This window comes from Babylonia areolata, chromosome 12 (genome assembly GCF_041734735.1).
Source record: "Babylonia areolata isolate BAREFJ2019XMU chromosome 12, ASM4173473v1, whole genome shotgun sequence".
Classification (NCBI taxonomy): domain Eukaryota; kingdom Metazoa; phylum Mollusca; class Gastropoda; order Neogastropoda; family Buccinidae; genus Babylonia; species Babylonia areolata.
This window is the reverse complement of record NC_134887.1, coordinates 9623217-9646383: the sequence shown is the minus strand read 5'-3', so window position 1 is coordinate 9646383 and position 23167 is coordinate 9623217. Positions and strand designations below refer to the sequence as shown.

Genomic DNA, 23167 nt, shown 5'->3' with positions numbered 1-23167 from the left:
CTAAGACCACTTACCCAACCCAGTTTCTTATTTCCAAAATATAAAGCAGCGGCAATGAACGGGCTTCAAAACTGAAATAACGGTGATGATTTCAAGTTGCCAATCCTCATGCATATTATCATCAGAATCATTGGTTACATATATATATATATGTACATTCTTCACATCATACAGTTAATGAAATGATTGGACTTTATCCACATTTTTTCCCATCTAATCAGACCAATCTGTATCAAAGTAAAACAATGAAGTTCTGTACACAAACCAAGCATTTTTAGCATCAGAATTGGACATGATCAAATCAAAAGAAATACAACTATGACACTTCAGTTTCACATATCTTAACGACAAACAGTGTTTGTCTGTGACTGTATGATGACCATGCAAACCCGCAAACATTTATATACTGCAAAAGGAAACTGAACCAAACTGAATAGTACCAAACACTAAATGCAACTAAAAACACAAGAAAATCACCTCCTAGCTGTGACTAATCTCTTGTAACAGTATTTAGCATTCAGAATCTGCTATGAATATACACATGGATCACTGGTGTTTACTGTCGATCAGTGTGTCAGTAACTCGTTCACACAACAGGATGATAAGAGAATATTTCCTACTTTACTGCTTACTGATCAGCCGACCACATGGGGGCCCGGCCATATCAGATTTGCTCATGAAAGTATTAAAAAAAAATCAGCATTCACCTCAAAACGGCCACACATGGAGGAAAAAAAACAAACATGACAGTTCATGGCATATCATTGAAAATATTAAACTCATGAAGGCAAGTAAGATAGCTGAGGACATAAGCCCTTCTGCTTAATTTCTCATCCCCAGATAACAAAAAATTGTATAACAGAAAAAAAAAGGGGGGAGGAGGGGGGGAGGAGGGGGGGGCTTCAATGTCACACAAAAAAATACAGTGCTGGTGGCAGTAAGTGTTTCCCGATTTCACTACCCTGTCGCCAGAGCAAAACAGCACCAACAGTACATCATAGACTGCGGAAAAGAGAGAAAAAAAAGTGTTGAGACTCGCTGGAAAAAAAAAAAAAAGAAGAAAGGGGAATGGACTGGGAAGGAAAAAAAAAAAAAAAAAAAAAAGCAGACAACCGAGAATGGAGAAAAAAGAAACAAAGAAACCAAGAGATGAGGGGAACTTTCTGGGACAGAATTTCCAGAAGGTACCGATACTGCAAGACCCCCCTCCTCACCCTCCACCAGCCGCCCACAGAGGCTACATTTCCTACAGGTCTCCACCACCAGAAGATGGGCTGCACATAAAACATTCATGGAAAACTTCAGCATCAACTGTGCTCAATATACTCACCTAATTATACCTATGAACACATGAAGAAAGAAAACCTGTCATCCACGGAAATGGGAGAAAGATTCACGTCACCTTTGTTGTGGTCTTTTGCCACCGCAGGTTCTATGCGCAACATTTTCTCAAAATGACTGACGTTCTTCTGTCAAAATGACTGACGTTCTTCTGTTACATCTGAGAAATGTAACATACTGTCAACTCCTTCCATCCCAGTTAGCTGCTGCTTTACATTTTATTTGGTGATGACGAAAAAAAACAAAAAAAAAACACAAAAAAAACCACCAATGGCCAAGTCCGCGCCATCAGCAGTCACTGGTTTGTTTATTTTGTTGTTTTTTTTCAAACAGACACATAGTGATGGCTTTCTGTGGTAGGCAGGCCAAGGAAGAGGTGATGGCTGTGTGCAATGACTCCGCTCCTCTAGGGACCAAGGCCTTCAGCCTACAGGCCAAACTTTCGAATCTCCTCCAGCAGGTGTTTGCCGTACTGCACATAGTCCACCGGCGTGGCAGCGACACAGACCGTCTTCAGCCGGCTCTCCTCCTGAAACAAACAGCACAGGACGATGCAACGACTTCTCAACATAACAGTACCTGTAACCAGGTAGCTACCTGTCCACTACACCTGCAGGTTTTCTTTTCTGTCTTGTGTCGTTTCCAGACTGGCGGCGTCACAACCATCGGGTACCCTCCCTTTTACATGCAAGTGCCTGTAGTGAACTGTCACCTCTAATGAAATGAGAAGACTGTATTCTGCTTCCTAAGTTTTTCCTATACAGTAATACACGTTCTTTTTTTTTCTAAACAAAGACAACTGGGTTCAAACAAGCTTAAAAAAAAAAAAAAAAAAAAAAAGGATTCCTGTCCAAGTCTGACTTAAAAACACAATGCACTTTCCTCTCATTGCAGTTTGCAGATTTTTTTTTTTTTTTAAGTTTGTAAGTAAACAAACTGTTTTGATAGCAGATTCAACACACATCCCACCCCCACCCCCCACCTTAAAATTACTGACACAGAAAAAAACAATTCCTTGAAAACAGCCATGGACTCACATTGTATGTTTCCATTTTAGAGCGCAGGCGGAAGGTGTATTCCTTGAACATTCCTCGCTGGAACACTTGATCAAAAGCCCCTTCATCCTGAAAGAACAATGGACAACACATTTCAAAACAGAACACAAATGGAAGAACATATTACTACTTCAACAGAACACACACACACACCACACACACACACACAAAGAATTATGGACAGGGAGTGAGCAGAACCAGGGGTGATAACAGTGGAACTGCTGGTCCCATAGCCTGTAACGGCCGCTGGGGCAGTGACTTTATATTCACTGTGTAAAGGCTGTGGCGTCCACCACTTAAACCTTCCCAAACCAAACTTGGGTTCCCATTCATTCCTGGGTGCAGTGAGGAAAACTGTGAGTGAAGTTCCTATATCAATTATGACAAAGATGGTGATATGGATACTTACACAGCGACTATCCTTGGTTGGAGACCAAACTCTAAGCGCTTTACAAACACGGAGTCATTTGCACAACAGGTTGCATACCTAGCAAGAGCCGACTGACAGCTGCCACCTGGCGCTCATCATTCGTTTCTTGTGTCATTCAATCAGGTTTCAGTCGCGCACACAAACATCTTTAACGTGCGCATTGGATCTTGTGCGTGTGTATGCACATTAAGGGGGGTTCAGGCACTAGCAGGTCTGCACAAACACTAACCAGGGAGATCAGAAAAATCTTCACCATTTACCCCCCAGGCACTGTTACCAAGATTCCAACCTGGGACCCTCAGATTAAAGTCCAACACTTGAACCACTTGGCTATTATGATGACACAACACTTGGCTGAAAGGAGGCCTCAAAACCCTGGTAACTGATGAACACACAATTGAAAGTCCAACGCCTAACCAAATCTGCCACTGTGACTCCTATAGGACACAAGAGTTGCAAACAAAAAAAAAAAAAACCAAAAAAAAAAAACCCCACCATTCTCTCCACACTGACAGAAAAACTGCACAAAGAATCGAATAAGCTTTATATCTGCTGCCAACAGACAAAAACAGAGATGGAAGCTAGTCAGGGATACAGAGGGGAGGTAACCTACTTCCGAGAGGTTATCGACCGTAGCTACTTTCATTTTCTCCGCATAGGCGGATAGCAGTTTGCGTAGGACAGGAATCGGACTCCCTGCCGGAGTCTGCACTAGTGGGTCACGGTGAAGGATGTGTAGTGAAAACAGAGATGCTACTCACGTTCTGTCTCATGTCCCCCAGCTCATCAGCCTTGACCCCCAGCAACGTTTCGGCAGAGTCTTGGAAGCAGGACACCCACTGGTACCCTGAGAAGTCGGCCATCGTCGTCTGAAATCACATCACCACCACCTCAACAATCTCTCCTTCATGGAAGCAAACGCAGGGTTTCTCACAGATGGGACCAAACAAAAATTTCACACTTTCTTTTAGACCAGACTTTAAAAAAAAAATTTTCAGTAACAAAACAAATTTATTTATCTTTCGCACCACACACAAACATAAAAACAGAGTGGCATAGCATAAAAGATATGTTCAAACTGACACACACATCACATCATAACAGTATTCACCTTCAATCACACACCCTATTCCTTAATGCAGTTTCTCTCTTTCTCCTCCCCATTTCCACACACAACATCACCCACACATACACACGCACAACGTGCTGTTCATTCAGTCCACTATCTTTTTCTGCCACAGCTGAGTAGAGGGATGGCTTGCAGTAAAAGGAGGAGTTTGTATTATACTCCATGTTTGGTGATACACATACTTACTATGTCAAACTGATGCAAACTAGGCCTATCGGTTTGCTCTGCTTGGCCAAATTTTGCACGGCTAACAGTGAAAAGACGACCCGTCTTGCCCGGTCCGCTCTTAGCCAATCAAACGCCTCTAAAAGCTACAAGCACTGTATCATTCCATGGCTGGCTTATTAAACCATTCCTACGCCATTTCTGGCACTCTGTCGTCTGGTGATTCTGGAGTTAGAGTCACAAGCCTAAGGAGGGCCAAGGGTGACAATGTAGCCTGAGGGACCAATTCAGCATGCATGACCCGATTGGGGAGGGTCAGTTCGAGCTCGGCTAAGTCCTAGTTTGGTTCACGCTGGTCCCTAGGGAGGCGTGGGCTCAATCTGCCGCCCTGGGACGGGGGCGAAGAGTGCTCATCTGCCTGTTCGTCCTCCTCCCGAAGACAGAGGCTCCCACTCTTGGAGTGTATCTGGTTGTCCTCACCCTCAGTGCTCTCCACCCTATAAACTCTATCCAAGAATGAGAGTCCCCATGTCACTCGTCACTCTTTTTTTATTCACTAAATTTTTTATACCCGCAGTATGAATGACACTGCCCTTTGCTCTCACTCTGGATATTCAGGAAATACATACCCATGTGCTTGTATGCATGTACTTGTATGGAACGATAACAGCTTGAACAAATATTAATCCCTCGGAAAAAAAAGAAAAAAAAAAGAAACAAACAAACAACTGGCAAAACAAACTCTGTCACTATGGATAAATAAATAACTGAAATAACACACACACAAACACATACTAGCATACAATTTTCTTTTCTCTTTTGTATTTTGTTAGCTTGCATCTTACCACTGAGTTAATGCCATCCACCTGTTTATTTTTCTTTTTTTTTTCTCTCAAGCGTGTTGGGTTACGCTGCTGGTCAGGCATCTGCTTGGCAGATGTGGTGTAGCGTATATGGATCTGACCGAACGCAGTGACACCTCCTTGAGCTACTGATACTGATCAATTTTCAACACGTCATCAACGTTTTAAGATCATACTTACTTGCAGAATCATGCGCCACTTGTAGCTGGGGGATTCACGATTACACTTTTCACAGCGATATAGACCGTTGCCTTGATCAACCACCTTTTTGTTGCAGTTTTCTGTTGAACAAGCCTGCAATGTGAAAAATAAATCATATTAAAAATAATATATATACATACATACATAATCATAATAAAGGAACCTACTCACAATGGCACACTTTTCCACAGCACAATTTGGTCACTACACCACTGACAATAGGTCAGCGGATGTCCCAGTACTGTTGCTCAATTTTCATCACTTTTTTTAATTTTTTTTTTTTTTTTTAATAGATCTTAAGGTCTTATGCATGGTGCAGGTAAAGGATTTCATTAAAAATTCCAAGACTTTTCCAAACTCTGAAGGGGTAAAACATATTTTCCCAGACTTGTCCCACCCTGGAAATAGTTTTTTTTTCCCCAAAAGACTTTTCCAGCTCTGAAAATGGCTCTTTCTCTCTCGCTTTTTTTCTTCCTCCAAAATTTTCCCCGCCCTGGAAATGGTTCTCTTATCCCCCACCCCCACCCCAAGACTTTCCCAGCCCTGGAAATGGTTCTCTTATCCCCCACCCCCACCCCAAGACTTTCCCAGCCCTGGAAATGGTTCTCTTATCCCCCACCCCAAGACTTTCCCAGCCCTGGAAATGGTTCTCTTATCCCCCACCCCCACCCCAAGACTTTCCCAGCCCTGGAAATGGTTCTCTTATCCCCCACCCCAAGACTTTCCCAGCCCTGGAAATGGTTCTCTTATCCCCCACCCCCACCCCAAGAATTTCCCCGCCCTGGAAATGGTTCTCTCATCCCCCACCCCCACCCCAAGACTTTCCCCAACCTGGAAACGGTTCTCTCATCCCCCACCCCAAGACTTTTCCAGTCCACAACTGGAACGCACTGTGACCTGAGCTACAGACCTGATACATGCAGTTTTCCTTCTTCATGACCATGATGGTCGCCTTGGTGGTGTAGTAGTCGGCCTTGTCTCCGTGACCCAGGTTCTCACTGACAGCTTGCCCAAAGGTCTTCCAGTTGGTGCTGCCTCCTGCACCACACACATTAAATTTTTTTTTTTTTTTTTTTTTTTTTTTTTTTTTAAGAAAAAAGCATTCATCTGTTCACAAGCATCAACACAAAGAACTTTGCCTAAAACACCAACTTCTGATATATAACAAAAATGTAATAAAAACACACACAAACACACAAGAACGTAGAGAGTAGGAGCTTTAAACTCACCTGCACCCCCGCCTTCACTGCGGAAAGAACCGAAGTCCATGGACGCCCCTTCCCGGTCGTACCACCCTCGCAGCACGTGGGCTTCCCTGATGTCAGGGTTGATCACCAGCTGACTGGAGCTCAGCACCGAGAGGGACCGGCCTGCAACACACAGCACAGCACAACCACTGACTTCACGCTCTGAACCCCATCGGTGCAGCTGCACCGCAGTTGAGTGCACTGTAACTCAAAACCATATTTCACGCACAGGATGTAAACACCCCCAAAAAAATATATCTGAAAAACAAAACACTGATGAAAAACACAGACGCTAAAGCCAACAAGTTATGAGCGCCATGTGAGAAAACAACTGAGAAAGTGCAAGTGATGGCCTCCTTGCAGTGCACAAGTTGTTCTCAGTCCAACGGAAACGACCAAGTGTTATAGATAAATCAGTACTTGGGATAAAAAGTGCCCAACCTCCATAGACCAGAAACTCACTGCTGGAAAAGTTTTACTAAAAAAAAAGTTTGGGAGGGAAGGAGTGGGGGGCTTGGGGGAATGACTTTTTCATAACACATTAAATGTCACCAATGACAAAATCAGCCTCGTCTGTGTATCATTTTCAACTCACTACATTAAATTACCAATACTTACTCTACGCAGTTTATGTCAGTGTTTCTGGATTTGAGTTTGAAGCTCTACCTGCCGGTGTGCGTGTGTGTGCATGCAAACAGGAGGCAGTCGTCATACTCATGTACATTTCCCCCATATATCACAGAACTGAATTTCTCTGCATTTTCTAGCAACAATCAAGAGCAAAATTCACATGCAAAAGATCTAAGAAGTAAGCACACACATGTCCATGAGCAAACATACAACTGCTGAAGTTAAAACATACTCACAAGTATACATATGATTCAAGACTCAATGTACATGAACACACCCACAACCTAGAGTATATGAAAGTATATGAATGCCTGTATCAAGACAAAGTTGTTGTTTTGTTTTTTTTGATACAAACATACAAATACATGCATACACAAAACAAAATGAGGCACACCAGACCAATATAAAGAAATTCTTAAATTAAAAAAAAAAAAGGAAAAAAAAGGGGGGACTGCATTGTGGCAATGCACTCTTCCCTTTTGGAACAGGCCAAATTTCACTCACAGAAATGTTATGACAAAAAGTAATAAAGTACAACAAAGTACACAGTACAAACCATACTGAACAATACACACACACACAACTGTGACACACTCATTCCGAGGTGCACACACCAAGCACCTTACCTCCGAAATCTGAGAGTCGTGCCCCTTTGACTGCAATCACTGGATTGCTGCTTCCATCAAAGTTCTGAGCCTGAAAAAAAAACCAAGTTTTGTATAATATAATCTGAAATAGATCAGTACTTGTTATGTGTACCCAATTTGTTATTTCTTCATATGTTCTTTTCCAACAGACCTAAAAAATGAAAGCCCGAGTTTGCTGAAGAAAAAAAAAAAAAAAAGCACAATAAGCTCAGGAAAAGATAACAATAAACTCTCCTTATTTCAATCACAGAATTTCATTCGTACAACCAGCACTGGTCTTATTGTGTCCATACAATTATCAGACCTGCAGAAGAAAACAACAACCTACTGGTAACGTTACGACAGGAAAGCATGCAACTATGTTACGTAGTCGAAAATGAACTCGTCAGAACAATTTTCACATTGGTGTAACGTCGGAACAAACTGCAATCTAGTGTAACAAAATACAGCGAAATCTTAACAGTTGGCATCCCTTAAGGATGTCATTCGGATGAGACAATAAACCGAGGTCCCGTGTGCAGCGTGCACTTGGCGCACGTAAAAGAACCCACGGCAACAAAAGGGTTGTTCCTGGCAAAATCCTGTAGAAAAATCCACTTCGATAGGAAAAACAAATAAAACTGCACGCAGGAAAAAATACGAAAAAAAAAAAGGGTAGCGCTGTAATAATGTAGCGACGCGCTCTCCCTGGGGAGAGCAGCCCAAATTTCACACAGAGAAATCTGTTGTGATAAAAAGAAATACAAATACAAACACATCATGAAAACAGAGAAAATAAAATGTCCCCCCAAATTACAAAAAAATTCATCATAAAGTTGAATTGAAATTTTACAAAACGAATGAAATAAAATCAAGAGCCTACTGACGTCGTTTCCCCACAGGGTGATGCTGATGGCCACGCCCGACTGGTCCACAATCTGCAGGTCTCGCTTGGTCAGCTCCTTCTGACTCTGTCGGGCAATCACCGTGGACAGGTCGTTGCACAACTTCACCACCCCCACTACGTCTGCAGGAACCAAAGTTTCCACACCCTTTGTGATAATAATGATAACGATAATACAGGCTGACACTAACAGTTCCCAGGCAGGGAGCTTGCGGCATTCATAATAACGACGGGCGCAATATCCAAGCGGTTAAAGCGTTGGACTTGCAATCTGAGGGTCCCAGGTTCGAAACTCAGTAACGGCGCCTGGTGGGTAAAGGGTGGAGATTTTTCCTATCTCCCATGTCAACATATGTGCAGACCTGCTTGTGCCTGAACCCCATTCGTGTGTATACACAAACAGAAGATCAAATATGCACGTTAAAGATCCTGTAATCCATGTCAGTGTTCGGTGGGTTATGAAAACAAGAACATGTATACCCATTACGCACACCCCCGAAAACGGAGTATGGCTGCTTACATGGCGAGGTAATGGTCATACATATAAAAGCCCACTCATGTACATACAAATGAACGCGAGAGTTGTAGCCCACAAACGAAGAAGACAACAACAAGCGTACAAAAACATTCATGGATAGAGAACACAAACAAGCATAAATTTACATTCACAAACACACACCCCTGAAAAGGTATCAATCACAGCAAAAGCATCAATCACAAATATTTCCTCTTTTGGTATCATACACCAAAATATTTCACACTAAATGATGACCAACAATCAGTAACTTCACTGGTATCATACACCAAAATCATACACCACTAAATGATTATCAACAATCAGTAACTTCACTGGTATCATACACCAAAATCATACACCACTAAATGATTATCAACAATCAGTAACTTCACTGGTATCATACACCAAAATCATACACCACTAAATCACTACATTAGAGCCACACAAGTTTATCTTCAAAATGGTGGATTTAGAAAATGCCTACTTGGAAGTTTAATGATAGCAGGAATCACACGAGTGCTTCTACAATGACAAAACTCACAGTGGTTCAAGTTCCGGTGGTATTGTACAAGTGCTATTAGCAGCATCAAACCATATTTAATAGAAAATACAAAAAAGGAAATTTTCTATCTAAAATTACGTTTAAGTAACATACTTACCGTGACCCACAAGTGCAGACTCTGGGAGGGGTCTGACATTCCTGTCCTGTGCAAACTACTATCCGCCTATGCGGAGAAAACGAAAGTAGCTACGGCCGATAACCTCCCGGAAGAAGGTAACCTCCCCTTTGCCCCCCTGACCAGCACACTCTTTTTACGGCATAAATAATGGTCATTCCTCGCATGAAAACTGTGGCTGTTCATAACCTGGGGCAAACCAGTCTTTCTACAGAAAGCCCGCTGTAGCACGAACTTGATCTGACCTTCCTCCACAGCACCAGTGGCAACTGAGTACCCTCCTTTCAAACAGCTGTGGCACACAGTCTATCTGATGTCTGGCTGTGCTGGTCTGAGGAACAGGGGACCACCACTTCCTAAACCTGCTGTGGCAGGAATTTAACCCTTTGAGCCCTGACCACCGCTTTACCGGTGGTAGAGAAAAATGACATAATGCCTGGTATCATATACCAAAATTATACACCACTAAAAAATAATGATGACCAACAATCATCCATCACTTACCAACAATGGAATTTGCTGCGTGCTTCTCCATCTCACTGATCGGGACAAAGTCAAAGGTCATGGACGGGAGGTCGACATCGTCGTCACATCGCTCAATGATGGTATCGTTGTTGAAGGTCATTTCGTAGTCGTTCTTCAAGTTGGAGTACTGTTTGTTGGCTGTCTTGATGCTGCAACGGCTCACATAGTACACCTGTCCAGAAAAAAATGAAATAAAAAACATGTGGACTTCTGTACAACACTCATTAAAAAGTACTTACGCAACCAGCACAAAACCTGAAAAGGCACCGCTGAAATAAAATTTAAAAAACATGAGGACTACTGTACTATGCTCATTAAAAAGTACTTCCACAACAAACTCATAACCTGAAAAGGCAACGCCTTCAAGACACAAGTGCTACCCACTTAAATCAAACACGCTGATCATGGAATAGGAAGAAGAAGAAAAAAAAAAGGGATACTGTAAAGCATATGATTCTGCAAACAGGGCATGTTTGATCACACAGTGCCGTGACCTTGACCTCTACCCTTCACTTTCAAAAGTGTTAATAACATGAACTAAACCTATCACTCAGTATACATCTAAAGAAAATCAGACGAAAACCACCAGTTCAATAATACTTCTGCATGTTTTCCATAATACCTTACCATGACCCATACCTCTTGTCGTGACCTTGACTCTGTGACGGAATTTTGTTTTCACCTTGATGTGTAGCTGTGCAAAGTTTGATAGAGACAGTATGCAAGATCATGTCTCTTTTGTCCCTACAAGCTTTTCCTATCATCATCATCGTCGTCATACACTGTCTTGTGACCCTCACCTCTGACCTTGAATAATAAAAAGGAATCACGCCGTCACAACAGCCAGCTCAACGACCAAGTTTGAGAACAATTTGATGTTAAGACCCAAGTTCTAGTGAGCTTTGTGTATTTTGTCAAACGGTGACCCTGACTTCTATCCTCTCACAATCCTATCCACATCGTAAGTGGATGACTGGAAGGCTTTATTCATATCATCCTACAAGCTGCAGCTGCAGAGAAAATGCCAATGTTAAAGGTTACTGTAGCCACAGACACAAGGTAACCAAGAATGTGATTACTTTCACTTTGTTTATCAGTAATTCTTTTTTTTATTTGTACTGCAGCAAGTGAATGAGAGAGAGAGAGAGAGAGAGAGAGAGAGAGAAACAAAACGAAACGAATTTTTATTTAACAAGGGTAGTGGAGTAAGCACAGCTGCTTTTTTACATCCAGCCCTCAAGCGCAAAGAAGAAGAAGAAAGAGAGAGAGAGAGAGAGAGTGCGTGTGTGGTGTGGTGTGGAGTGGAGTGGAGTGGTGTGGTGTGGTGTGGTGTGGTGTGGTGTGTTGTGTGTTGTGGTGTGGTGTTTTGTGTGTGTGTGTGTGTGTGTGTGTGTGTTTGCTTGCTTACATACGTGTGTGCGTGTGTATAACTGAGAGAAAGAGAAAGCGAGCGAGTGTGAGTGTGTGTGACAGACAGAGAGAGAGAGAGAGAGAGAGAGTGTGTGTGTGTGTGTGTGGGTGCTTGTGTCAGCTAATGTGAACACTTTTGCTAGAGCACCAGAGTATATAAACTACACCAGATAAGAAAACAACTTAAAAATCAAAACAGTGATCATTCCGTCACTGGATACAAGCCCCAAATCATATTTTACAATCAACAAAAATTCTTTGTAGTTTGACAAGTATACAATTCTTGGAAAACCGCCACACCTGGGTTCGTCCCAAAACTTTAAAAACCCAAACTTCTCGAAAGAAACTCACTTTGTTGACTTCCAGCAGGTCATAAAATTTGTCCACAGCATCGTTGAAACCAGTGGCTCTGATTTCGTCACTGTCGTCTAAAAAGTTGACACTGAAAAGACGACCTTCACCCCTAGAGTTACTCCATGTGCGGATGCTCGACTTCTGGGTTACTCTTGCCCTGATGCGCCATCTGCGTACACAAGAAAATTACGGTTAGTGGCTAAAACATGCAGACAGTTTCCTATTCTACTAACGCTTTAAGCTTATAGGAAAAAGCCCAGAGAAATCGAAAGTGGCTGCCGCCAATAGCCTCCCATAGCACATATCCCAGCTGATTAAACAATGAAACACAGAGGCCTTTTCCTTAACTCTCCACTAAAATCATTTTTCGCCAACATCAGGCCACATGTAAATGGACTGAAAAAGCACCAGGTTTTTTTCTTCCTTTCAGATTGTGTCAAGATTTGTTTCAAGACACACAAGTTTCCGAAGTCTCTCAAAATACACCCCATCCATTCTGCTCACCACCTTATTAACTCTCTCCATACGAACGGTGAAAGAGACGACGTTAACAGCGTTTCACCCCAATTATCATCATCAGAATATTGCAAGCGGAAGGCTCTTATACTGAAGACGTGAATGTTGACAAAGAATACAACAATTCTGATGACGGAAGCTGAAGGTTGGGTCATTGAGACACCCACTGGACATCCGAGGGGTCTGTGTAGAGGAGAAGAGAGGACTGGCCGTACTGAGTTAACCAACATGCTTGCTTCTTGGAACTTCTGCTGGTCAGTGTGTGTACCTTATGCATGCATGTTTATGAATGTTTGGCTGTGTAAGACGTACTTAATGCACACATGTTTATGTAAGGAAATTGCAACTGAGCCATAATTTTAGCTCAATTGCCCAAACGAGCTAAGTAAGTTTGTGACCTGATACAAGTCGTCAGATATAAAACATGAGTGTCAAAGAATCGACAGACAGACAGAAATACGAAAAAACTTAGCTGTATGAAGAGCACAGGAACAGGAGTCAAGATGGCTGCTGGAAAAAGAGGGTGCTAGTCAGGGAGACAAAGGGGAGGTTACCTACTTCCGGGAGGTTATCGGCTGTAGCTACTTTCGTTTTCTCTGCATAGGTGGATAGTAGTTTGCACAGGACAGGAATCGGACTCCCTGCCGGAGTCTGCACTAGTGGGTCACGGTAAAGTATGTGTAGTTAAATCTATAACTTTTTTTCCTTGTAAATGCCACAAAGTGCCTGGGAGGTGTCAGCATCAATCTGCATTATTACTTTATTATCATTACCATTAACTCATTCCTCTCCAGGTACATACAAGTCATCTCGTACCATAATTACTTCCCCTGTGGACCTGGTATGAATATTCTCGTACCAACACACTATTCTGATTTCATTTATTCTTGCTTGGTACAGCTGGTGTTTTTAACTGAGCTGTTTACGGAGCCAGGGAACATGAAAACGGAAGCTTTGTTTGACTGATTAAATAAACAATTCTCCATTGATTTTCATGGATTTTAGTGAACAACGCTACTTTTTTTCTTTTTACTGCAGTGTTCTTATGCAGTGCTGGTCCAGGGGAGTTGCAGCAGGCAATTGGCTGTGGGGCAGAATGAGTTAAAGAGGGACAAGCTCTATTTCCTGACCTGTTCTGGTATGGAGTGAGGGTGGCAATTTTGTGGACACGGTTGGAGCCTGGAGTGCCTGGGCCCGATGGAGGTTTGTTTCCACCAAAACTGTTCGGTCCCTGCTTTGGTGGAGAGGTTTTGATGCCTGGAAAAACAACACAGAAATGAGCAGAAGGAACAACAAAGGAAGGAAAAACAAAACAGAAATCAACAGAAGGAAGAACAATGGAAAAACAAAACAGAAATGCACAGAAGGAACAACGAAGGAAAAATAAAACAGAAATGCACAGAAGGAACAACGAAGGAAAAACAAAACAGAAATGCACAGAAGGAACAACGAAGGAAAAACAAAACAGAAATGCACAGAAGGAACAACGAACGAAGGAAAAACAAAACAGAAATGCACAGAAGGAACAACGAAGGAAGGAAAAACAAAACAGACAACAACAGAAGGAACAGCGAAGGAAGGAAAAACTAAACAGAAAACAACAGAAGGAACAACAAGAAAAAACAAAACAGAAATCAACAGAACAACAAAGGCAGGAAAAACAAAACAGAAATGCACAGAAGGAACAACGAAGGAAGGAAAAACAAAACAGAACACAACAGAAGGAACAAAACAGAACACAACAGAAGGAACAACGAAGGAAAAACAAAACAGAAATCAACAGAAGGAACAACGAAGGAAAAACAAAACAGAAATCAACAGAAGGAACTAAGAAAAAAAAAACCCAGAAATGCACAGAAGAAACAAGGAAGGAAAAACAAAACAGAAATCAACAGAAGGAACAACGAAGGAAAAACAGAAATGCACAGAAGGAACAACGAAGGAAAAACAAAACAAATGCACAGAAGGAACAACGAAGGAAGAAAACAGAAATGCACGGAAAGAACAACGAAGGAAGGAACAAAACAGAAATGAACAGAAGGAACAACAAAGGCAGGAAAAACAAAACAGAAATGCACAGAAGGAACAACGAAACAACAGAAGGAACAACGAAGGAAAAACAAAACAGAAATCAACAGAAGGAACAACAAAGGCAGGAAAAACAAAACAAATGCACAGAAGGAACAACGAAGGAAAAACAAAACAAATGCACAGAAGGAACAACAAAAGGAGTATGAAACAGAACAGGAAAGAAGGAAAAACGAAACAAATGGAAAGGAAAATCAAAGTACAAAATCCATCACTGTCTGTGGTCACATTTCTTTTCTGTTTTTTTTTTTCTCACTGTGTGTCCATGTGTGAGCAAACATAATTAAGTACATGTGATCAAATTTGAACATTCTGTCAATATCACTTCAGAGCCGCAGGCTCTCTTCATCATAAGCCATATAAACTGCTGAAGCAATTTTCAAAGATTTATCAGCTTCCAGCTCAAATGTCATCTTTGTAAACAGCATGGCCAAAAAGGTCTCGGAATTAATCATCAACCCACCAAATCTGCTTTCTCTGGTACTTATATCAGCCACAAAAACAGCGTTAGAAGTCTACGATGCAACCAAATCAAATCCGCCAAGACTTACCACCCAGAGGGCGAGCTGGGTTAGCAAGGGTGGGTGCAGGGGCTGAAACAATAAAAAATAAATCAAATCAAAATCAAAATACTGAAAAGGAATGAAGCCACAAGAATAGAATACATTACCAATGACACAAGCCATGGCAAGTGATACATAAAAAGAAACAGATTATCAATTTCCGTTTCAGTTTCTCAAGGAGGCGTCACTGCGTTCGGACAAATCCATATACGCTACACCACATCTGCTAAGGAGATGCCTGACAGCAGCATAACCCAACGCGCTTAACAGAAAATCAAACATTAAAAATCCATGTTCGTCATCACCACTACTGTTTATCATAGAAGCAGAGCTCAACTCGACTCAAAAACAGCAAAAAATGAAAGGGGAAATACTGATGCTGATCAACAGCTGTCAGCATTATTTGACAAAAACTGCAGACAATCCTTGGCGTAATTTACCTTTAGCTGGTGGCGCGGAGTCTCCATGAGCAGTACCGTTGGTGGCACCTGCTGAAAATAATGGGAGAAAATTGTTTGAAACATTTAAAGATCAGTTCTTCACAATGTCCAATTTAAAAACAATATTTCACAAAATAAAAACGTTTCTCCTACATAGATAACAAACAACACCTGTTATAAGTCCAATTCATTTACATGTATAACTCAGCGGGGAAACATTTTAAACAGGATGATGCCCAAATCTCAGACTGTAAAAACTGCTAAAGGAAACATCTTCAAAATGGAAAAAAAAAAAACGAACAGAAAAATAATCTGTCAACATGTGTGTCCACCGTGCCCCCCAAACATACACACACAATTTCTTTACGTGGGTGTGTACTGAGAAGGTGAGGCAGTGAGAGAATCAGAACTTCCAAACATATCAAGGCTCCAGGACAAAGACCCAAGTGTACTGTGCCCACTGAGCCAGACAAGACATATATACACATACCTACTATGAAGCCCTGCCTTTACATTATCTCATTCCTACAAAACACAAAATGATAAAAATCATATTAACCCCTTGTCTGCCAAACATTTTGACAATTTTGTCATTCCTGTGTGCAGAGAAAAAACTCTAGGTTCCCACACCTACATGCAAAAAATGTGCACTGCTTCCTCAAATACAAAGATATCTCCTTGAAATTTTGCATGGTGACTGCTGATACACTGTACTTTAAAGAGACAATAATCATAAATCAATTGTTTAACTTTTTTTAAAAGGAAATTTTCTATCTAAACCGTTTAAATAACATACTTACCATGACCCACTAGTGCAGACTCAGCAGGGGTCTGACATTCCTGTCCTGTGCAAACTACTATCCGCCTATGCGGAGAAAACGAAAATCTGTTTTCCTTTTCAAAATCTGAGTCAAACAAACTTTCCATGAAATCAAGTGGTTAAAAAAATCTCTGCAAAGCAATTAATTCCTGGATTCCCAGTCAAAATTGCTTTCGTTGGGTGCCTGTGGCCTGTTCTTACACCACAGCTTGATAAGAAACTCGGCCATCCATCTGTGTGTTGGCACCCAGCCAACATACAGCCCCCCCACCCCCTTCCCTTCTAATCTTCTGCATGTGCATACTCATGAAAGGGGTTCAGACTCCAGCAGGTCTGGACATGACTGGGAAATGAACCCGGGACCCACCGACTGAAAGCCCAATGCTTTAACCACTCGGCTGTTGCGCCCATCAACAGAAAAACAAATGAGGGGCAATGTTCTCCTACCTGTTCCATCAGCCTTGTACTGAGATGGGTTTCCCAACCTTTCTTTGACCTCGGACCCTTTCTTCAGCACAGTGATATCCAACAGGATCAAAATTCGCCTGCAAACAAACAAAAAAAAAAAAAAAGTTATCACCTGTAATCCTGCATAAGCAACAAACCTAAAAAAAAAGTTTCTATTACACATATTACACCATGACCCCTCTGGTACAAGCTATCGCCCAGGACTTCTTTGTTCATGGGCTGCAACACCCACATTCACTCGTATGTACATGAGTGGGCTTTTACATGTATTTACAACTCTTTTTTCCCCCCCTGCCATGTAGGCAGCCATACTCCGTTTTCAGGATGAAGCCAAGGTCTGATTCCTGTCCTGCGCAAACTACTACCCGCGTACCCCACTAATGCAAAGAAACCGAAAGTAGCCACAGCGAGTGACCTCCAACAGTACATTATCTCCATCCATACCATTGGAAAAAAAAAAAAAAAAATTTTTAAGCCACTGAGAAAAACCATGTTTGGCATGGACTGTGTGTGAACACCTGTGGCTGTGTCTGTCGTTTCCTGAGGGTTGTGTACGTCTGCAAGTGTGCACTGAGACAATCCAACTAAAAACTGCTGACACCCATAAAACGAAATGAAATGAAAAATAAATCAAAAACTTCATTCAAACGGCACAAAAATATTTCCACACCAAAGCTTGTGCAGCACTCACAGTGCCAACACATGCGGACAAAAACAACCAACCAACTAAACGCTTGGTAGTGGGCCACAGGTACACACAAGTGAACGCCAACACACACACAGAGAACAATAACACCGGTGACAGTTAACACATCCACCCACAGACACCTACTTGTCGGCCTGGATAGTGTTGCACAGGTACTTGTTCACCTTGATGACGCAGAAGGCGTCAATTTCATTGGCTTCCATCATCACATTCAGCTGGGTGGCCAGCATCACATCTGGAAATTATACACAAATACACAAACTGCTTACGACTAGAGTTTTATAGAACATCCCAACTGCCATGCTTCTTTTTTTTTTCCATAATTTTTTTTTTTTTTCAAATCAGTTATAGCACACCATCTAAGATTCATTCCATTCCAAATAAACACAACAAAAAAATAACTGAAAAGTCTTTATCAAAAATTTTTTTTTTTCTTTTATTTCTCCGAATCACAAAACTTTGTTTACTTTAAAAAGTAGATCATCTATTATATTCTGTTATGGCAGTTAAAATGTTTCATTTCTTTTTTAGTTATCTTTTTAAGACAACTTCCAATACTGTATACATTATTCCACTTGTCAAAAAAAAAAAAATAAAAATAATAATGACAAATATAATAAAATAAAACATTCAAAGATTTCCTCGTGACAGCTTGTATGCAACTGATAAAGCTTCTGCAGATTTAAACACAATCCAAGAACACTCTTTCAGCTCTGACTGGTCTGAGTCACTGTTCTTCACCATCCTGTATCACGCACACCAACAGCTTACTATACCCAACTTCTTACTCACGGGAATATGTCGTTTCCCCATCAGAAACAAGCAACCTGTAGCGGTCATTGCTTCCGTTGGATGCTATTTTCTTCAGGTTCTGAAACACATGAAGTACTACAACTAATTAACTTCATTCTATAATCGTTACAGGCACTAATCGTCGTCATCAGCAAACAAACAAAAAGGAATTTTTGCCATACCATCAATTTCAGTTCATAGTCCAGTAACTCAAAGCAACGCGAATAGTTTATAAAAACAGATGTTCTGGAAATGTCAAAATCACCGTAAATTTGCAAACATACCCATTGAAGAATGTCTTTTTGACACAACCAATCCATCCAATACCATCACAAACTTCACAAAACAAGGAGGAGGCTAAAGTTAACCAGTAATCACTTCACTGAAACCATAGTGTAATCACATTTTTCATGTTTACAGTGAAAAATAACAAAAACTGTTTAGAGTCTAGTACCTTTAAGAATTTTCAGTCATGACCTAAATCATTTTCTTATCGCAACTTGTGCAACATTTAAAGTAATAAAAAGAAATAATCTGTCTGAGTTTATATGTTATAGATTTAAAGCAGAGAGTGAGAAACCATTTATTATTATTAAATATTATTCTTATTATGAGCATTACGCCTAATCTTTAAAATAAGCCCTAAGCCATAGGCGTTTCAAATAGTACACATATGTAAATATCAAAAAGGAAAAATTGAACACAAGATACCAAACACTGAAATATTATTAAAAAAAAATTACTCATCCACACATACACACAGTGACACACACACACACAATGCACACACGCATACACACACACAAGTCATAGCACACAACTGTAAATAGTACACAATCAAAAATACAACCAACAATTTCTGAAACTAGCAAAACTCAATCACTCACTCATACTGTAAGTGTAATCGTCATTTTTGTTCATAATGGAAAGGGACGAGCTGTTGAGAATTATTCATGAGGGGAAAAGGTGGTTCTTGAGAATGAATTTAAAAGATTGCTGCAAAGATGAGTAACGGAGAGGCTGAGGAAGTTGATTCCAAAGAAAGGGGGCTTGGTATGAAAAACTGCATTGGCCATACGTTTTGGTTCGAGCAAGGAGGATCCTAAGCATACAGGTGTGAGAAGTTGGTTGATCACTGATCAGATTACATAGCGTCTCATCCTCATGCATCTCACTGACTTTGAAACTGTGATATGTTTCTGATTCTACAAAGACACAATTACACAAAAGATATCAATAAAGTGGAAAAAACAAAAGGAACATAAATTATCATGTGACTGCGACAGATTTATCTCCTTTACAAATCCACAAAAATCATAATATTTTTAGCTACCCACCACTGCTCATTAACAATCAAACTTTTAAGTAAATGAAATAAAGTTTTAAAAATATAAATACTAATATATACATATATATCGTATATATATATATATATATATATATATATATATATACAATAACCTAAAGAAAGTGCGAAGTTTTAAAAAAATCACACTTAAGTTATACAAACCATTTCACAATAAAAGATAGAATACTATCAACTTGTAGTTCTAATCTGCAGATCAATTAACAATGAACGAAGTAATAATTAATAATATTACGACCAACTAAATCATTTATTATCATTATGTCATTTACTCATTACAAAAGAGAAACGGAGACAGGCAGACACACATAGACTAAGCATAATTCATGTTTCACGCTCAGGGAGACTGACAGACTGACACAGACGACGCATAATTCAAATGCTTCACGCTCTACTCACAATAACTTGGAGCACTGGCTGAAGAGTCTGTGGGCCACCTTTCACCATGACCTGAAAAAGAGATTTTCTTCCTGGAGAGAAATGACAAACATATACATACACACAACACTAAACACACACACACACACTTAACTTTCTATAATTTTACTGGCCGCCATTACAGCATCATTAAATGCAGAGTGAAGTATTCTGCATACATGTGTGTGTGACTGTGTGCTTGTATGTGCGTGTGTGTTAACTGTCTGTGCATACATACAAGTGCGTGTGCATATGGTGTGTGAATGTAACTGTATTTGTGACATGTGGACAGCTTCAATTCTTATTAAAATTTTTTTTTTTTTTTAAGTCAGTAAATTATACACTGTTAGTGTTACTCACTTACTGACAACTTCACACTCCCTATCAAAAATTACCCTCTCAAATAACAGATTCCAGAACAGTGAGCAGTGTTTGGTGAAAGTAGATTCCTGTACACAGCAGTCACTATTATAGCCTGCTTCTATCAAGTTTCAACTGGTTTGTTTTGCCACGACATTGTGTGCAAGATGTTAAAATGTTGTTTGAAGGAAATGTTTAAGAAACTTAAATTAAGACTTGCAAAAAATTCATCCTTCGCAGATTTCTTCTACAGCTTAGGTAGGCGACTAAGTGGGGATCTTCAGTGAATGTGTTCTGGTGCTTGCAGAGGGAGCTGATAGTAAAGGAATGAAAACTGTAACACCTTTTTATGCATTACGACTAGTTTCCTCCCATTATGTTTAATCCTGGAAAGTGAGAACTGTGGTGCTTAACAACTAAACTAGCCAATACCAGGCCTGTATTATCTGAAAGCAGATATGATGCGGAGTCCATCAGTGACTATACGTCATGATGTATCATGTGAGATCGTGAAGTTGTGAATAGTCAACTATCTTCTTTCTTCTTCATTCATGAGCTGCAGCTCACACGTTAATTTGTACACACAGTGGGCTTTACATGTATGACTGTTTTTACCCCCACCATGTATTCAGTCATCCTCTATTTTCAGAGGGGTGCTTGCCTGGTATGTTCTTGTTTCCATACCCCACCAAACGCTGGCATAGACTACGGGATCTTTAACAAACCAATGTGACCTTCTGTATGAATATACTCGAACAGGTTTCAGGCACTAGCAGGTCTGCACATCTGCTGACCTGGGAAATCAGAAAAATCTCCACCCTTTACCCACAAGCGCCATGACTGGAGTTGAGCCTGGGATCCTATGATTGAAAATCCAACGCTTCAACCACTCAGCTGTTGTACCCGTCCAATAGTCAACTATATATATTTAATATGTCTCTCAAAATAAACAACAGATTGTTCTTTGAAGAAAAACTTCTACCCCATGATGACAAATAAAAATGAACATAGTGGATTTTCAACACTTGTCCTGTATACTTGGCTTTTTTAAAGTCTTCATTGGGCCTGTCGTTTCAATTACTCTTTACTTTGACCATCTTAGTATCAATTACTTTCTGCAATCCACAAGTATGACACTTAGGTTAAAGAAAATAGTAATTTACTTGGAAGGCCAACAGATGAGCATTATATATTGGTTAGTCTATTATTTGCATCAAATTCACAATGTCATAGTTGTAAAATGATGGGTAATAGACTAATACAAAAATAAATTCACAATGTCATAGTTGTAAAATGATGGGTAATAGACTAATACAAAAATCAGTAGCCAAAATCACGATTTAGTTTCTTTATTTCAAAACTTTACAAGTCCAAAAATATTCCACCAGACATAGCCCTGTAAAAAGTATTGTTGTACTTTAAGTTTAAATCTGTTTCTTGAAGTTGATAAATCGTTGACAGGTGTAGTGGCCAAATGGCTACAGCACTGGGTTCTCTCTGGGAAGGGTGGAGATATTTCCGACTTCCCAGGTCAACATATGTGCTGATCAATCTGCTAGTGCCTTATCATTTTGGCTTTTAAGTCATATGATTCAATGTTTTGTTGTTTTTTCATACAACAAAGAAACCAGATCACATTTTGACTAGGGTGTCCATCTAATCAAATTATATGAATGAGAAGAAGGAAGAAGTATTTGGTTCAACAGTCATTACTGACAGTGTTTAGTAATAAAATAATGCAGACTTCCAATTCGACCTCTAAAGTGATACATATGACATTTAAACAAGGGACGTAATACTTGTTTAGTTTAATCTAAATTTGCTAATATGAACCCTTTTAAGTGTATACTCATGCAGATTAAAATACGCACATTAAAGATCCTGTAATCCATGACCCAGTTCTGAGGGTTATGAAAACACAAAATATACCTACCATGCATCAATCGTGAGATTCATCAACAAGTTGATGTTGATCATGTTATGGTTAATGGTATGGGCCAATGAGAACCTTGTTACAGATCAATCATAAAAAGAAAAAGAAAGAAGGAAACTGAATGAAAGAAAAAATAAACAAGTACTGTAGTCAGCAGAGGCCAAAAATTAACTTCTTCCAGCTTCAGAACTGCCTGTGATTTGGATATTATCCCGATATATCACAGCTTTACTAATGTGACAGTAGTTCATATGATGGAAACTTAACGTTTTTCACTGGTGCATGGGTAAATTGTTGGGAACCAGTTCAGTCACTGGTTCCTGTGCGCGTTATCTTTGATGCAGTGATTGTAATGGTATGACTACACTTGAGTACGAAGACATGATTTTCCAATACACTTCTTCAATAGTACAAAAGCCAATGCGACTTATACGAGTGCCAGAATCATGAACTGATGTGAAATGGAGGATCAATCGTTAACGGTAACGACGCATAATAAACGGCAGACTGAAATTCGTATCAGGGTTGATTATGATTGTGAAATCAGTGCGAAGACAACCTGAGAAAGGACACAACGATATCCCCAATAACTATATAAATGCGTCAAGACAAATTCTGATTTTG

At 40.3% G+C, this 23167-nt stretch overlaps 1 protein-coding gene across 2 annotated transcripts in view; it reads right to left on the bottom strand.

Annotated features, from left to right (window-relative positions):
• Window positions 1-1670: 1670 nt before the first annotated feature.
• Window positions 1671-23167, bottom strand: part of LOC143288381 (replication protein A 70 kDa DNA-binding subunit-like) — a 21649-nt gene continuing 152 nt past the window's right edge. Inside the window, exons 2-18 of one of the 2 annotated variants that reach the window (XM_076596781.1) lie at window positions 20233-20283; window positions 18468-18546; window positions 17802-17910; window positions 16949-17046; window positions 15682-15732; window positions 15230-15271; window positions 13721-13847; window positions 12072-12243; window positions 10290-10482; window positions 8575-8714; window positions 7688-7757; window positions 6414-6554; window positions 6095-6222; window positions 5164-5277; window positions 3588-3695; window positions 2379-2465; window positions 1671-1870 (exon numbers count right to left, since the gene is read on the bottom strand). In XM_076596781.1, coding sequence (XP_076452896.1) covers window positions 1769-1870; window positions 2379-2465; window positions 3588-3695; window positions 5164-5277; window positions 6095-6222; window positions 6414-6554; window positions 7688-7757; window positions 8575-8714; window positions 10290-10482; window positions 12072-12243; window positions 13721-13847; window positions 15230-15271; window positions 15682-15732; window positions 16949-17046; window positions 17802-17910; window positions 18468-18546; window positions 20233-20283 — 1812 coding nt within the window. In that variant the 3' untranslated portion in view covers window positions 1671-1768. The remainder of the gene's footprint in view (window positions 1871-2378; window positions 2466-3587; window positions 3696-5163; window positions 5278-6094; window positions 6223-6413; window positions 6555-7687; window positions 7758-8574; window positions 8715-10289; window positions 10483-12071; window positions 12244-13720; window positions 13848-15229; window positions 15272-15681; window positions 15733-16948; window positions 17047-17801; window positions 17911-18467; window positions 18547-20232; window positions 20284-23167) is intronic. The other variant, XM_076596782.1, reaches the window with a different exon arrangement.